Source organism: Arvicanthis niloticus, chromosome 17 (genome assembly GCF_011762505.2).
Source record: "Arvicanthis niloticus isolate mArvNil1 chromosome 17, mArvNil1.pat.X, whole genome shotgun sequence".
Classification (NCBI taxonomy): domain Eukaryota; kingdom Metazoa; phylum Chordata; class Mammalia; order Rodentia; family Muridae; genus Arvicanthis; species Arvicanthis niloticus.
Window position 1 is genome coordinate 41,189,115 of NC_047674.1, and position 16,169 is coordinate 41,205,283.

General features: G+C 38.5%; 1 protein-coding gene across 3 annotated transcripts in view; it reads left to right on the forward strand.

Annotated features, from left to right (window-relative positions):
• Adgrb3 (adhesion G protein-coupled receptor B3) overlaps positions 1–5,451 on the forward strand; it is a 676,641-nt gene extending 671,190 nt beyond the window's left edge. For 2 of the 3 annotated variants that reach the window (XM_034521545.2, XM_076915134.1), the window contains one exon: positions 4,653–4,990. In XM_034521545.2, the coding sequence (XP_034377436.1) occupies positions 4,653–4,841 (189 nt within the window). In that variant the 3' untranslated portion in view covers positions 4,842–4,990. Of the gene's footprint in view, positions 1–4,652 lie in introns of all 3 variants that reach the window. The other variant, XM_076915135.1, reaches the window with a different exon arrangement.
• The last annotated feature ends 10,718 nt before the right edge of the window (positions 5,452–16,169 follow it).

Below are 16,169 nucleotides of genomic sequence, written 5' to 3' on the forward strand. Positions count from 1 at the left end.
AGATAGATAGATAGATAGATAGATAGATGGATGATAGATACATACATACATGCATACATATATACATAGATGGTAGGTGGATAAACAGATGATAGGTATAAAAGATAGATGATAGATTGATGGATACATACATACGTACTTACATAGATGTATGTAAGTATCTATATCATACTTACATGTATGTAAGATAGATGATGATGGTTAAACAGATTATAGGTATAACAAATGATAGATAGATAGATAGATAGATAGATAGATAGATAGATAGATAGATAATAGATGATAGATAGATGATAGATTAGATAGATTAGATAGATGATACATGGTAAATCCATAGATAGATGATAGAGACAGATAGATAAAGATAATCAGTATAGATAGGTAAAATAGAAAAATACAGATAGATGAAAGATATATTACTTATACCTATAATGTTTCTTATCTTCATAGACATGAGTAACATGGAGTTTGATCATCATCTTCTAGTGATTCTTCCATAAGTATCTTACGAGTCTTAGTCCTAGTTAACTAACTGATTAATGAAATTGGTGAATGAAAAGCTAAAGAATGCTACATACATATATCATATTTTTCCCTCTCAGTACTTACACATTACTGGACATGGTAAGCTACTGGTAAATGGTAACTATAGGTTTATTTCACAGCAATAATAGCTCAGTCCATGTATTTTTTTAAATGATGGTTATTCAAATGGTAAACACTTTAGCTCTTAATTGGAATCTAAATAGTGTATATATCAAACTACTTCCCCCAGCAAAGCAAGAAAAAAATATTTTTTAAAAAATCTCTAGTATGAGGCCAGACATAGAAGAGCCTGATACTTAGTGGTTTATGAGTGATCCTTTCTCATCTACTTCTCCAAATATTAAATCATCAATTTTCAGCTAGCAACAAATGGGGATGACACTGCCGAGATTTGACCTAAACACATTAGCTACTCATTTTGGGATGTTGAAAGCTGATGTGAAAATGAATCGAAGGAACACTGAAACCTCATTTTTTTGTGCATGTGGGGCTTTTGTTTGTTTGTTTGTTTTTGTTTTTAAATAGAGGTTGTGTTTACAAGTCTGATTGGCTTATGCAACAGCTACAGCTGAGTGACAGCTATAATATGATTGTCATTTCCCCTTGTTGTGTGAATTACAACTGGTCTCGGTATTAAATCATTAATGGCGCAAATGCCTCTACCCCAGCTCCCTAATAATCAAAATAGTCTACTAATTACCCCACATCTTTGCAGTACTTTACATTTTCTAGAAGAGATTTGTAAATATTTATCATTTGGGAGCTTGGGAGTGGAGAAGATGCAGTCATTATTGCTGCCTGACAATTGTCCTGAACATCTGAGAATAGAAAAAAAAAAAAAGCATCCCATTATCCAGCCCTGATTAATAACAGAAATACGACTGAGTTCATTATCCTTAATTCAGTCACATCATTTGTAGGGATACATTGCTAATGAAAAATTGCATAATTTGGAAGAGACAGACATTTTCTTAGAAAATCTGGTTTGTTTGTTTGTTTTGAGGGAGGGCTGCTACTCTATACCACCTGCCCAATACTCTAATGATGCTTTTTATGCAGAACAATACAACCAGGGAACTCAAAAGGAGACTGAAATATCACCGAGTCTATTCACTTCATTCCAGGCAGGAAGATATGTACAACACCCAAGAAAGCAATGGATGCTTTTTACATGATCCCCAGAGAGGAAATCTATGGCCCTGAGTAGTTTCACAGTTTACTCAAGATCTCCTCCCTCCAAACAGCTTCCAGGAATTCAGGTTGGGAGAATGAAGGAAACAAAGAGAGAATGATTAAGAACAAAATAGAAAAAAAGAGAGAGAGAGATAGAGGGACTTAATCCTACTGGACCTTTAGGCCATTCCTGGCTACATCAGCTATTGGAAATGTTCAAGCATCCTGCCATGCTTTGGATGGTTCTGAATTCTCATACTCATCTAATATGGCTACCACTGGCGTGTCCTGAAATTAGCATCTACACAAGCTTCATGGATTTTAGATTACAGTGGCTCTGTAGGTACTAGGCTTTTTAACACATATACTTCAGTTGAATTGTCTCCTCCTCCTGTACTTGAACTCAGAAGACAACAGCAACAGCAGAAACTTAAGAACTTAATGATGTGATGCAAGTCACATCATTTTATATCATTTGATTCAGACCTCCATTAAAGCCTTTCCCGGCCTCTGTAGTTATCTCTGCAGGCTTCATTGAGTCCTTTGAGCCGTTCTACAGTTAACATTCACTTGAGCCAGGGAGTATATGGGGCTCTTTCTCCTATGAGAGTCTGTACACTATCCTCATGTTAGAGTTAGACCCAACCCACAGAAAGATGAACATTTCATAGGCATTGGCCCTGTTCACAAGCTCCATGCCTGCTTGTACAAGTCTGTTTTCCTTACAACTCTTCCACAAGGAAGGACAGGTGACTTCTAGTCAAAGGGACTACTTTCTTTTGGTCTACCATATTACTTTTATTTGGAACACAGATCTGAAATAAACAGGGAGGAAGGGGAAAACAAGAAGATAACAGAAAGAGCAATTATGATCAATATACATCACTCGCTTAACAGAACCATGCCTTTCTACAATTAATATATGTAAACTCAGAGTGTATTATAACCTTTATGGTTTCATTTGCTTATACATACTTTCCATAATAAATATACTTACAAAATAATAAACAGATATTCAATTCCTCATTGACACTAAAAAAAAACCTCTTTTCAAGTACACAAAGAAAGACATTGATTGACAGGTGGCATCAACTTCTTTGTCACAAAAAGCAAAGCTTATCTCTGTTTGCAAGTATTCAAATTGAGGGTTTATCTAGAATGAATACATTGCTCGAGGTCACATTCACGTTGCATATAGAAACTGGTATGTGGACCTGTGTGTATGAGACTTTTAATCTTGGGTTCCCTAGTGGACTGTTCTGCTTTTCCAGATGGGATTTATTATGTCCTCCCCTGAACATAATATAATAGCCAGTAGAAAGCACCTGTTAAAGAGTATTCATTGAGGGAAAGCAGAAGGAGACGGAAGGAGGCTTGAGGCATGATTTTTTTAGCATATAAAGCTAGGTAAATCTCCTTCATCTTCCTGAAAGTTTACTCTTCGTCGGTTCCTATCATTAGCTACTTTGATTCTTTCATAATAAGACTAATTCCTGAAAACATCTAATGTACTCAGGATTTTAGGGTTTGTTTTGTAGATATAAGTATTTCTGTAGACCATGTCTCTTCCATATGGCTTGAGATGAGGTTTGAAGTAGTGAAATCAATATAAAAACCAAGTAATGGTTTTGTGTTCCACTTAGAAATTGGTTATAATGAACTGAAGACCAGATTTCGAGAGGAGGACAAGACATTTATGACAGCTAGAGCATTTTTATTAATCAGAGTCTCCTTTAAACAAAGAGTGAGAACAAATTTTCAAGCAATCTTGGTGAATGAATTCAAGGGCTAATAGAAATTTAAACAAGCTAGAAAAAGGAACTAAGAGTATGGGAATTATTTTTTTGAAGCTCTGTTCAACTGTCTCTCATGAATAATGATACATTTTCATGAGGCTCTATATCAAATTAAAACATGGACTAGTGTAAAAGTGACAACCCTCACCTGACATTTCCTCTTTTGACAACAAATAAATTCAGTTTTAATCAATACTCTACTTAATTTGGCCTCCACCAGACTAACTACTGGTTGTTTCAGGGCTCAGCTTTTATTGTCTGCTTAAGGGGGTTGCAGTCAGGGTTTCCATTTTGTTCTTTTCGAATACTCTTATCCCATGCCATTCAAATGCCCCCACTTATGGAAATCTTTGTAACTGAAGTTGATTTTAAATCAATAAAATTCACTAGTTAGTCCTAGCAGACTACTGGATGAAAGCACTGATACTGGAGTAGGTTTGTATACTTAACTGAATTCTACAAGAGGGCAGCTGTGGTATCAAACAGCACTAGGAGAACCCAGAATCTTAAATGATAAGAGATATGTACACTAACGCTTACAAGGAACAGTGGATACACACATTAAAAATGTCCCCCTGTATTGCTGGATACATTTTCTATACACGTGTGATCTTTAAGAGGAAGGGTGATGGATCTGCCACACAACCACATGGAAAGTAAGCATCCAAGAATACCAAACTTGAAAATGTAACAATACATGAATATTCAAATATGCTAATTTGTTGGGGGGGGGGAAATTAATTTAGTGGTTTTTTTCCAGTGAAATGCTACTAGGTTGAGTGACTACTTAGCATGTCCTGGGAACTATTTTCAGATTTGTTTACTTCATTAACATTTCTGCCATAATCTTTAGACTTTCCACATTTAATCTTATCAATGACTTAATTCTCCATCTTTCTTGGAACAAGTAGCCATAATAACATTTGAATATATTGTCTGCTTTCACCTCCACGGTACTGTTCACACATTTCAATATAGAAAAGTGAAAGAAAAGTTAAACTGAAGTTACCCTTTGCAACTACCCTTAATTTTAATTCATCTCTGACTTCTATAAACTGTATATCCTCTTCCTGGGAATGCCAGGAAATAGTGATACTAATCATAAGAAAGAAACAATTCTGTTTTTTGCCTCCACAGGAAAACCCAGCACCAAACAAGAATCCATGGGACACTTTCAAAACCCCCAGTGAATACCAACATTATACCACAATCAATGTCTTAGACACGGAGGCAAAGGCTGCTCTGGAGCTGAGGCCCGCAGAGTGGGAGAAGTGTCTGAATTTGCCTCTGGATGTGCAAGAGGGTGACTTTCAAACAGAAGTGTAACACAATCAAAGAGAACTAAGATAGAGACACAGTTGAATACACTGACACTGAGACCTGGGAAGCCTGACATTTCCACCTGGACAGTGTGACTTTCCACTGTTGGGACCCTTCCTGTGCCAACATCAGTGTTTTCTTATGGTAATTTCTCACTGGTCAGGCTAGTGGAGAGACGGCCAAGTGTACAGTTCTCACCACCCCGTGTTGTAAGTACCCGTGGAATGGATTTGTAAGGTAATCTTTATAGATAAACCTCAAGCAACGATTCATGTTGTAACAGCTTCATGTGGTTTAGTTTTCAGAAAACTTCACCATGAAGCACAATGTATATATTTATGCAGTTTTTAAAGTTTATAACAGTCTGTTTGGCCATTACTACACTTTTTACTTTATAATATAAAAGCAAAGTTTTTGTCATTAAATGAATGTTTGTTGAGCTACATTCTTCATTGCTTTAAATGCAATAAAGTAATAATCTCACTTTTATATGAATAATATATTTCACATCTTTATTATTGCAGTTTTCTCTAGAAGGCTCTGAGTAGCTTTCTCTGCTGCAGCTGTGGATAAAATATTTAAAATGGTGTACGGTGTAAATAAACTTTTGTCTACATATCAGTTTTTTAGTGCATTTTATTTGGGATTTGCTGAACAGAAATTTACATATTTATAAAGTTTTCTTTTTCAATACAAACATTGAAAATGTATTCAGAATTTTAACAGCACACCATCATTACTCCTTTGAGCTTAATGATTTCTCAGTGTAATAATAGGTTTAGTATAGTACGTCTGTATTTTCTACTTAAATGTCCTTTGGAACAATGTACCATGTAAAGGGGCTTGTCAGAAATCTGTGACTATCATCTTCGTCATCATCATCTTCCTTTCTGTCTTGTGTCAAAAGGACAAGTGGCAGGAAACACTAGGCTACTCAGGAGAAGATGATGCAGGGAAATGGTTAAGGTGACTCAGTTTGCTGCATAGTTCCTAGAAAGCGATTTCTACTGGAGTTCTTCATAACATAAACATCAGTGAACTTATCTGGGACCTTACACATCTGATCTGCATACTCCCCAGAAGACGGGAAAAGGATAATCCACGGGCTGTCTCTGGTTTGAAAGTAAGGAACCTGAGATGACCCAACTGCACGAGCAGTTCCCAGTGCCCTCTCTCATAGGGATGCCTCTCGCTTGCAAAATTACAAGCTCAACAAAGGTCAAGAGGGAATTCAACAACTGCCAGGGCTTTGGGGTTGTCTGGAGAGTGTATCATGGAGATTGAAGGTAATGCAAAGAAGATTGGGGTGTTCTCAAATGTCCCAGAATGCTTAATTGGATTAGCTCTCAACTAAGCCTGAGCCATGTGGTCTGTGTTTGGAACTTATGTACATCAGTTCCTTCTGGTGACCATGGGGAACTCTGGCAGGCAGGATGAGCGGAAGAGACCATGGTGCTTCAGTCTTCAAGTGTGCCCCTGAACTGGAGCCTTAACCACGCAACTCAGGCAGAACCCCGGTCCCATGCCGAAAATGTTCTCAGTGTCAAAGTGTTTAAAGTATATTTTTCATCAGATTTTAAAGATAAAAGTGGTATCATTATGCAAAAAAAGAAAGAATAACATAAAGATTTTTCAATAAATGAAATGCTAATTATGATATAATTATATAGTCTATTGAATTTATGAGACTTTTTTTGGTGAGGACTAAATCATCCCCCTTCTCTGACTCTCTAATTCCTTTTTTTACACCCCCATCCCTGTCTTACATATGTATGTACACATGTACACACATGTCTCTTTGTGTGTCCACACACTTTAAAATCCATAGTTCACAGCTCCATCTCAGAAACCTATAGCTATGAATGAAAACTGTGTAGAAAGCCACTCACTCTAATTTGTAAAATCTTAATGTTTTTGAAAAATTGCATTAGTCAGAATTTTCAAAATATAAATACAGAAAGTTTGAAAATACATACATTCAATACATTAGATTAATATTTCTTCTAAAAAGTTACTGTCTTAAAATAAACCCTTACATATTCTTAGTCTGAATTTCTTTAGTTCTACAAAGTCAATATTACATGGCAGTTAAGCAGAAATCGTTTACCAAAATATTTGGGACTGGAAGTTTGGGGTTGCAAGGAGGTTTCCCAAAACATCTTAAGGTTTATTTTTCTTTTCTTTTTTTTCTTCTTCTTTTTCTTTTCTTTTTGAATCCTTTTGTTTGTTAAAAAAGCAAGTTAAAAGTACTAAGGAATCCTAAATTTAGGAATTTAGGATTTTAATTCATGAAACCCTTTCTACTCCCTTCCTTTTCACATTCTGCCCCACTCTTACCCAGGCCTGTGTGTGCGCACACAAACACATCTTCAAGGCTGATTGTAGCTGTCTCCTTAGAAGGGTATGATTACCCAGTCTTGGACAGTTCCTCCCCAGCCTACTGTCCTTGTAACTTTCCAGGGTCTTTGAACCCTTACACTAGAAGTTTTCACCCTGTCCACATGTCTACATTTTATTTATGTTCAAGTAAAACTTGAATTTCATCTTCATGACATTTTTCACAGTTTTCTGAGCTAAAATTAATTTCTCTCAAGAACTCTTTGGACACTGTTTCTGTAGTTCTCTTAGGACCTCTCAAACCTTCTCTCTTTTTACTTATTTCTGACATCCCTGGTAGACTGTCAGTGAATAGAGGGCAGAATTCATGTCAGATCCATTTTCTGTTTCTTAACGGACATAGCACAGTGATTTTTACACAATAACTGTTTGTAAAAGGATTTGTAGCATTTATTTCTTGCAGTCATGCACAGCAAAGCACACCCTAATAAGTATTGATGGTAGACTTGCTCTCATCCACAGCTAGTGTTTCATAGGCTCTATGTCTTAGGTAGCTGAGAAATGATGAGAAATAGCAGACACAAAAACTAAGCATTCTTCTTTAAGCATTAGTAATGTCTTATTACCAAGCATCATTTTTGTTCTTAGTAATAGCATGTGAGTCAACAAATAATTATCTTATGGGACCAGAGATATGGCTCAGCAATTAGGGATACCTTACTGCTCTTTCATAAGACCCAAGTTCAGTTCTCAGCACCCATATCAGGTGGCTCACAACTACCTATAACTCTATATCTCGGGGGACCTGATGCCTTGTATATGCTTTGATTATCATAGAGATAAAGATGCTAAGAGCCTTCCCTCACTGAAGCTCACCGTAAAAAAATGGCATCCCAGTATGAGAGTTAAGGTCTCCTGGCTCCTAGGCTATAGCCATTGTCCTGATAATGTGGGCTTTAATAATAGCTTTTTTTTTTTTTTTTTTTAGGTTTAATGTAGAATTTGTATAATGATAATAGTAGGGTTTTCCATGTGGCCCCTTCAGATTATAAATTTCTCAAACATAAGTGTAGATGTTCTGTTGGAATATTTTCAGAGGAGAAACAGTCTTTAAAGTGGAATCCTGCCAGCTGTCGTGGGGTAATAGGACAGGAACTTCTATATCAGAAATGTGTAGCCTATCCAGAGTGGCAGCCAATCCTAAATAGATCTGTCTGTCATCACAGGTGTGGTTTTGCTTGTACTTAACCTAGGTACAGATAATATTACACTGGTTCTGTTATCACCAATTCATATGCAATTGGAGGCCGATGAGATACGAACCAACAACATTTGGATTATCTTCAGCCTATCTGTAAAACCAAGCAGTCAAGATTAAAGAGTAAGTTATTAAACCCATGCTTTAGGAAGTTTAATTGCAGATTTTAAATCTACAGTTTCTCAAAAAAAAAAAATGTTGTCAGTCTCTAGTTCTCTGCAATTTCTGTCAGCATCAACTAATGAAATCCTACAAATTCCTCATAGTCCATGAAAGTTATGAAACTAATGTGTCTCTGGTGTTTCAGTCTCCACAAAGGTTTCCATGGTGACAAAATCATCTTGTCCCTGAGATCCTTCTAGAGTTAGATTTGTAGCTATGATAAGTGCAGCAGTAAATAGATTTCAGGACCAAAAAATTAGAATGTAGGGATGGACAAAAAGGGGGCGTGGGTCTGGAAATTGATGAGCAGGGCAATCATGCTCACATGTCAAACAACCATTGCAGAGTTAGAGAGAGATTCATCTGAAAATCTCCCAGTGGGAGCAAGGGCATTATTGCAGGGTGAACAGGACAAGCATCTCTGAGGTCAGGCAAAAAAAGCACTATTCTTTGTGATTATCATGAAAAGGAGAATACAAAGCCAGGTGTGGGACTGAGGAAAGAAGTCAAAGAAGTCAGGGAAACATATCTCTCTCTCTCTCTCTCTCTCTCTCTCTCTCTCTCTCTCTCTCTCTCTCTCTCTCTCTCGGCATCATCTCTGAGAAGGGGGTTTTCCTATCCCCCAGGTCTTGATTAAACTTTTTAAAATTTGTTTACACTCAAGGATAATCCAAAGATCAGAGACTGAAGAAAGCAAGCTGTCTAACTAAAGCTTGATTAAATTCATCACATATTTTGTAGTAGGAACCAAAAGTTCAGCTTCTTCCCAGCCAAAATGCATCTGCTTTCTCTTACACTAGTACCAGAGTCACTCATGATACTTTTGTACAGCTGCAAAACCCTCCTTACCTTTCTAAATGGTTTGTGTATTTGTAATTTTCTAGCTATCTAACAGGGAAAGACCAGCTCAGGTTACCTGCAGATAAGCAGTACAGTTGTGCCTTAAAATGGATGCTACAATGTCAAGATGAATCCATGTGCATAGGCTCATATAAAGTTGATATTTATTATAGGGGGAGAAACTCAAGCCCGCTGAAAATTAGAAGAATATTTTCAAATTCTCCAGTGTTTGGACAACAAACACTGATTAAGAAAAAGCATTGATTGTCTTAGGTTAGAAAAAAATAGGAATGGCCTTTTAGCAGAACTAGTTCCAAAGTGACGGTGGTAAATACTCCAAGCAAAAGGACAGCACCTGCCTTTGTTTTAAAATATGTGTTTACTTTTATCTGTATGGTTATTTTGCCTCCATTGGTGTTGGTGCATCATGGGTATTCAAACTCTTTAGGACAAGAAGCAGGCACAGATTCCTTGGAACCAAAGTAACAGACAGTTGTGAGACACTGTGAGGTTGTGAGACACCATGTGCATGCTGGGAATTCAAGCCTGGTCCTCTTGAAGATTAGCCACTACTTTTAATTACTGAGCTACTTCATCAGCACCAATGCCTGCTGCTAATCTAAGCCTACCAATCACCCCTTGACCTAGGGTCCTGATTGTTTTCATGTGTTGGGATGCTGTGGGAGACAGCATCCCAACACATGAAAAGGTACAACTCTGGTTTCTAAGTCAGTTCTTAAGGTGTCAATGAGAACTTACGTCGAAGACAAAGCCAAGAATCCCACTGGGAGCAATACTGCAGTAAGAGAAGTTACAAATCAGACTGAGCTGATACAAAGGACTGGGCTGTTTTAAAGAGCAAGGAAGTAGCTATGACTATGTCTGTTAATTCCTTAAGCAACAAAAAAAGCCCCTTCTATTTTTATTTCCGGACATACAAAGCTTAAAGTTGCAGCAATACTCCTACAGAATGAGGCTGCTGCCTCCCATGGAATCGCAAGGTAGACACACATATTCTTTCTTGGCTATTGCATTTCAAAGGGATGGCTCCAACATCCTCAAGAAAAAAAAAGCCTCTGGCAGGAAAAACTGGCATGAATCTGTTTTTAAAAATTTCATATCCCAGAGAGGCAGATAAAGAATTTACAAGTTCTCCAAAGTCAAGGCTGGGAGAAAAGTGAGATCAGAACAGTAATACAGAAATGGCTTGTCGAAAGTTTAGTCAAGTTGGAGAGAACATTAAGACACTCTTGGTACAAGTCGGCTAGTAGAACAGTCCCAGAAAAGGAGGTATAGTCGAGCCTGTTACAAACGCAGTGGTACAAAGAGTCACCTCAATGCAACCAGAATATCTGCAGCTCTCCTCCTTCCATAGAGAACAGACGTTGCTGTGTCAAAACAGTTCTCCTGATAGACACCACCCACACAGTACACGAAAAAGACACTTGGAGAGCCATTGTTGCGTCAATCTGCCTCTGAACTGCCCACCCCCAGTAGACTTGCAGACCTCTGGTCTGTAAGGACTTTTTCCACAAAAGGAAAGAGGCTCAGTTGACAATTAGGGTCACCACATCAATCCTTCTGCTTTTGGTTTGACAACTCGGAGCTGTGGCCATTTTAGAAAAAACAAAAACAAAAACAAAAAACCCAAAAGTGTCTGAACTGGTATCTGTCTCCCACCTCCTCAGATATCTAGACTTATGCTTTGAAGGTTATGAGACATTTTAAATATGTACTAGAATAAAATGTTACCCCAAATAATAATAATAAACTTCTGCTCTGTTCTGAACTGGAGAGGTGGGTGGCTTAGGAAGATATATCCATTAATTTATTCAGCACATTTACTTCAAACCTATGGCAGGCAGGCCACATCCTTAAGAACCAGTGAATCAAACCATGAACAAAAAAAAAAAAAACCCTATTTCTAAGAGATTCAGCACTGTTGCGAACACACAAACAGAATTTTAATATCAAATATAGCTGCATAGGAAGGACAAGAAGCCATGAGAACATTGGAAAATGTCCAGGTACATATAAATAAAAATTAGCAAGAAGGAGAATCAAGGTGACAGAGCTACGCCAGCCCTAAAATGTCTGCCTTGAGGTCCTAGACACTGTCTTGGGGCTGTGCCATGTGATGCCTCTAAGCTCCAAGCAACCAGTGCAAATATAGAAACTGCAATTAGCTGTGCAGTTCACAGTGTCTCCAAGATCGACGCCAGCATCTCCTCTGTGAGACAACCAGGAAGAGCCTCCTAAGAACCGTTATGTTCATTCCACAGCACTGGCAGCATTACAGCTTTCCAGAGTTTTACAGAGGTACTTTTATGTTGTTTCTTATAGGGCAAGATGGTCTAGAACTCACGCACCAGCATAAATACACCATAAACTTGGTGTTCACTTAATCAGCCTACACATCCCTTTCATGGTATTTTTGAAGATGAGATTAACATTTAAATTGCTGGACTTTGAGTAAAGCTGGTTATTCTCTATAGTGTGGGTAGGCATAATCAAATCAGTTGAAGATCCCAAGAGGAAAACATGGATTTCCCCTTAGAAACAGATTCTTCATCCTGACTGCCTCCAGTCTAGAGCTGTGACACCAGCTCTTTCTTCCTGCTTCCTGCTGCTAGATCGCTCTGCAGATACTGGTCTTGCCACCTCCCATATTCACTTGATTCACTTCTTAAAAGTAAATCTCTCCCTTTCCTTGTACACAGATTTTTCTCTTCCTTTGGAGAAACTCCATGTATACAACTAAATGCAGTTGCAAACATTTTCAGTCAAATCAAACATGCATTAAGAATGGTCTTCAATAGTCTGGATAGAAAAGAAAACAAACAAAAATAGAAAAATATCTCTATTCCACATTGGGAATTTATCCATGATCATGGATACTCAAATTCAAGCTGCCAGAAATAATTAAGCTCCTTCTAAGTGATTATGATTTGTGCACAAGTGTTCACTTAACAATAAAAATTAACCTAATAGTACATTCTGTCGCTATTTTGATTTGACAAAGATAGAACTGAGCAGAAAAACTTCTCCACTATCAAACAGGTGATGGGAGGTACAGCAAAACTTCCTCATCAATTGACACAAATCATCAATGGCTATCCTGTATAAAAAAAAAAAAAAAAAAAAAAAACAAAAAAAAAAAAAAAAAAAACTGTGTAATTTTCAGTCAGCTAAATATTGAAAGTGGATCTGACTGGCAAATGTTTAGGAAGAATGGAATGTCGGCTCTGCTCTGGGGAGCTCTATGTAAATGAAGAGTAGACAGAAAGATCCTACAGAAGACAGTGAACAAACAACCAAGAAGGTCCTCAAGACACAGGTTTGAATTTGGTTCAAAGTGGGGGTAAAAATTACAGAGATCCCAACGTTCTATATAAAATATGAAAAGGCTAATGTTTATTTATAGTATTATCATGTATTCAACAGCATTTTTTCCAAGGGTCAGTATTCAAGATGTATTTAATATTTTATATGGCAAGGCATTGCTGTGGATGGAACCTATAACCTGAGGCATGCTAGGCAAGCATTCTACAACAGAGCCACATTCCCAGTCCAGAATTTTAAGTGATGCAATTCTGTACTGATATTTACAGGATAAACTTCAAAATACAATCCAGGGTAATTAGCATTAATTGCTCAATTAGACAAGTAGGGCATGAAAATCATGAATTTAATGTTATGTTTGTGATGGTGATTCTGTCAGTGGATGAGAGATCCGTTCTACTCATTTTACTTCATAGCTGTAAAATCATGTCATAAAGAGAGAAGAATGCTGCAGAAGGTGACTTGCACCTGTCCTGTAAACTGGGAGGGATATGACATAGCCTATCCATCAAGAAATCATGATAAATCATTAATACTGGAGATGCTATAAGAGTTTGAATTTTGTCCCACAGTGTATTAACTTGGAAAATTATCAAAAACTTCAACTCTTAAGGTATAATTAAGACAACTTATATGGAAGTCAAATAATCATAAATACAAGGTACATATTGTCCTGAGGGACATTTTTATTTATTTGGGGGTTTGTTTCTCCTTGAAGAATTGCTTTTAATGTGTGTTGGTGGGGAGAGAAATGTAAAAGCAATCAAAGAGAGATGAGCTGTGTGCTCACAGCTCACCAGTGTTCCTATCAGATAATTCTCCAAGCCCAGTCGTGGCTCTTTGGTTGATGTTGTTATTGTACCAGGGATTGAAACAGGACCTTGGTCATACTAAATAAGTGTTTCACTACTCACCTGAATCTGTAACCCCTGACACACCTTTGTGTGTGTGTCTGTGTGTGTGTGTTCAGATTTTTTAAATTGGTTATTTTATTTATTTACATTTTAAATGTTATCCACCTTCCCAATTTACCCTCCACAAACTCCCTATCTCCTCTCCTTCTTCTACTTCTATGAGGGTGCTCCCCCACCCATCCACCCACTCCTGCCTTATCTCCCTAGCATTCCCCTACCCTGAGTCATTGAATGTCCCAGTGATGCCTGATAAGACCTTCCTCTGCTACATATCCAGTTGGAGCCATGGGTCCCCCCATGTGTACTCTTTGGTTGGTGGTTTAGTCCCTGGGAGCTTTGGGGTGGGGGGTGGGGGGTCGGGTTGGTTGATATTGTTCTTCCTCCTATGGGGTTGCAAACTCCTTCAGCACCCTCAGTCCTTATCCTAATTTCTCCATTGGGGTCCCCGTGGTCAGTCCAATGGTTGGCTGCAAGCATCTGCATCTGTATTGGTCAGGCTCTGACAGAGCCTCTCAAGGGACAGCTATACCAGGCTCCTGTCAGCAAGTACTTCTTGGCATCAGCAATAGTGTCTGGGTTTGGTGTCTGCAGTTGGGATGGATCCCCAGGTGGGACAGTTCATGGATGGCCTTTCCTTCAGTCTCTACCCCACTCTTCATCCTTGCATTTCCTTTTGATAGGAGGAATTCTGAATTAATATTTTTGAGGTTGGTAGGTAGCCCCATCCCTCAACCCAGGACATATCCACTGGATATAGTCTCTACAGTTTCTATCTCCCCTTTGTTGGGTATTTTGGCTAGTGTTCTCTCTGTTGGGTCCTGGGAACCTCTTGGGTCCCTGGCATCTGGAACTTTCTATTGCCTGCCACACCTTTTTAATACAATTCTTAGCAACTACTAATGGTAATTCTTTATTAAGAATTAAGTGTCATTCCCCAAAAGAAAATCTGTGCCAATAACTTTCTTCAACGTTAGCCCAGGGAAGTAATTCTGGAGATACAAATATCACATTGCTAGGTATATTGGCAGATAAAGTTTTGTATCTTCTATAAAAATCATAATTCACAGTTGCTATTTGAGCTTTATAAACAGGGAAGTGGATGAGTGTCAAGAACTGCACTAGCCCATTTGGGGGCCAAAATGTCAGGGACCACTCTGTCAATATTGAAACCCACACTGCCAAAAGCCTTGGGGGCTAAATTATTAGAGCCTGCACTGCCCCAAGCTGCTCCAGTCCACGGGTCGGGGTTCAGCAAGAGAGAGAGAGTGAGGACAGACACGAAGAATGGAGACCAGACAGAGTGTGATTCAATCCTGTTTATCCTTCAGTCTCTCTTTTTAGTCCAAGTCCCAAGTCTTGAGTTCCTAGTCTCTAGTGCCTCCAAGTTCCAAGTTCCAGTCTCAAGTCTCATCCAAGTACAAGTGTCTAATTCCTAGCTCCTGTCTCAAGTCTCAAGTGCCTACTACAAGTGTCTAATACTTAATAATTTCTTCTGCCTGTCTCTCGCCTTTTATATGTCTCACTTGTAAGCCACACCTTTAAGTCACACCTTTAAGTCATGCCCTTAGGTCTTGTCTCTAAATCTGATCTCTAAGTCACGCCCTTAAGTCTCATACATCCAAGGGAAAATCCTGGGTATCTAAAACAAGATGTTAACAGAGTGTGCTCAGCTGTTGTAGGCTATTGTAATCAAGTCTCTTGTCAGGGTATATGGCTCAAGATGGCTGCAAGGATGGCCCTGTTTTAATTAGTATCATTAACTTCCTATTAACTTCATTTTCCTCTGTTTTCAAAGTTCCGAAGATCCGATCTCCAGACAGACATGCAGTACCAGATTCCCCCATCTGATGAGGTGTTGAATACTGCATCTCTTGATGTAATCTCATCTTTAGACTGACATCAGATAGCTGAAATCTAGTCCCACTTTTCTTCGTTGAGTGGTGCGAGTATTAAGCCGGCCACTGGTCACGCTTTGGATTGAGATTCTCAAACACTATTATGGGCTCTCAGTTTTACTCACCTGCATGCTCTCTTGCCAGGACGCTCATTTAGTCAGCTGTCTTAAAGAGGAAGAGCTGAAACTGTTCTGGCCACTCACATGAGAGGTGCTTGTGATGGAGCACCAGTCTCAGGACAGGACAAGTGCTTTCCTCGTACTGCAGAGAAGCATGGAGAGGGAGGAAGCCAAAACAAATCTCTTCCCCTGCCAAGTTTGGCAGAGAACCAGAGAGCACTTCACAGAAATCCATTCTGGTTCTCCTTAACAGGGACCAGGCAGTGGTTATTAGCATGGTTTGTTTTCGAGGTGTTGCAGAATATTTATCTGATGAAAAAAAATGTAGGTTCTCCAAACATAAGGATATTAAGTAAAGAGTGGTCTTTCTGATTGCAGTTCCTAAGGCACCTGACCCTAGAGATCATTTCGTATAGCTTCGTTTAGAAGATAACCCAATGAAATAAATATTACCATTCTCTGTAACC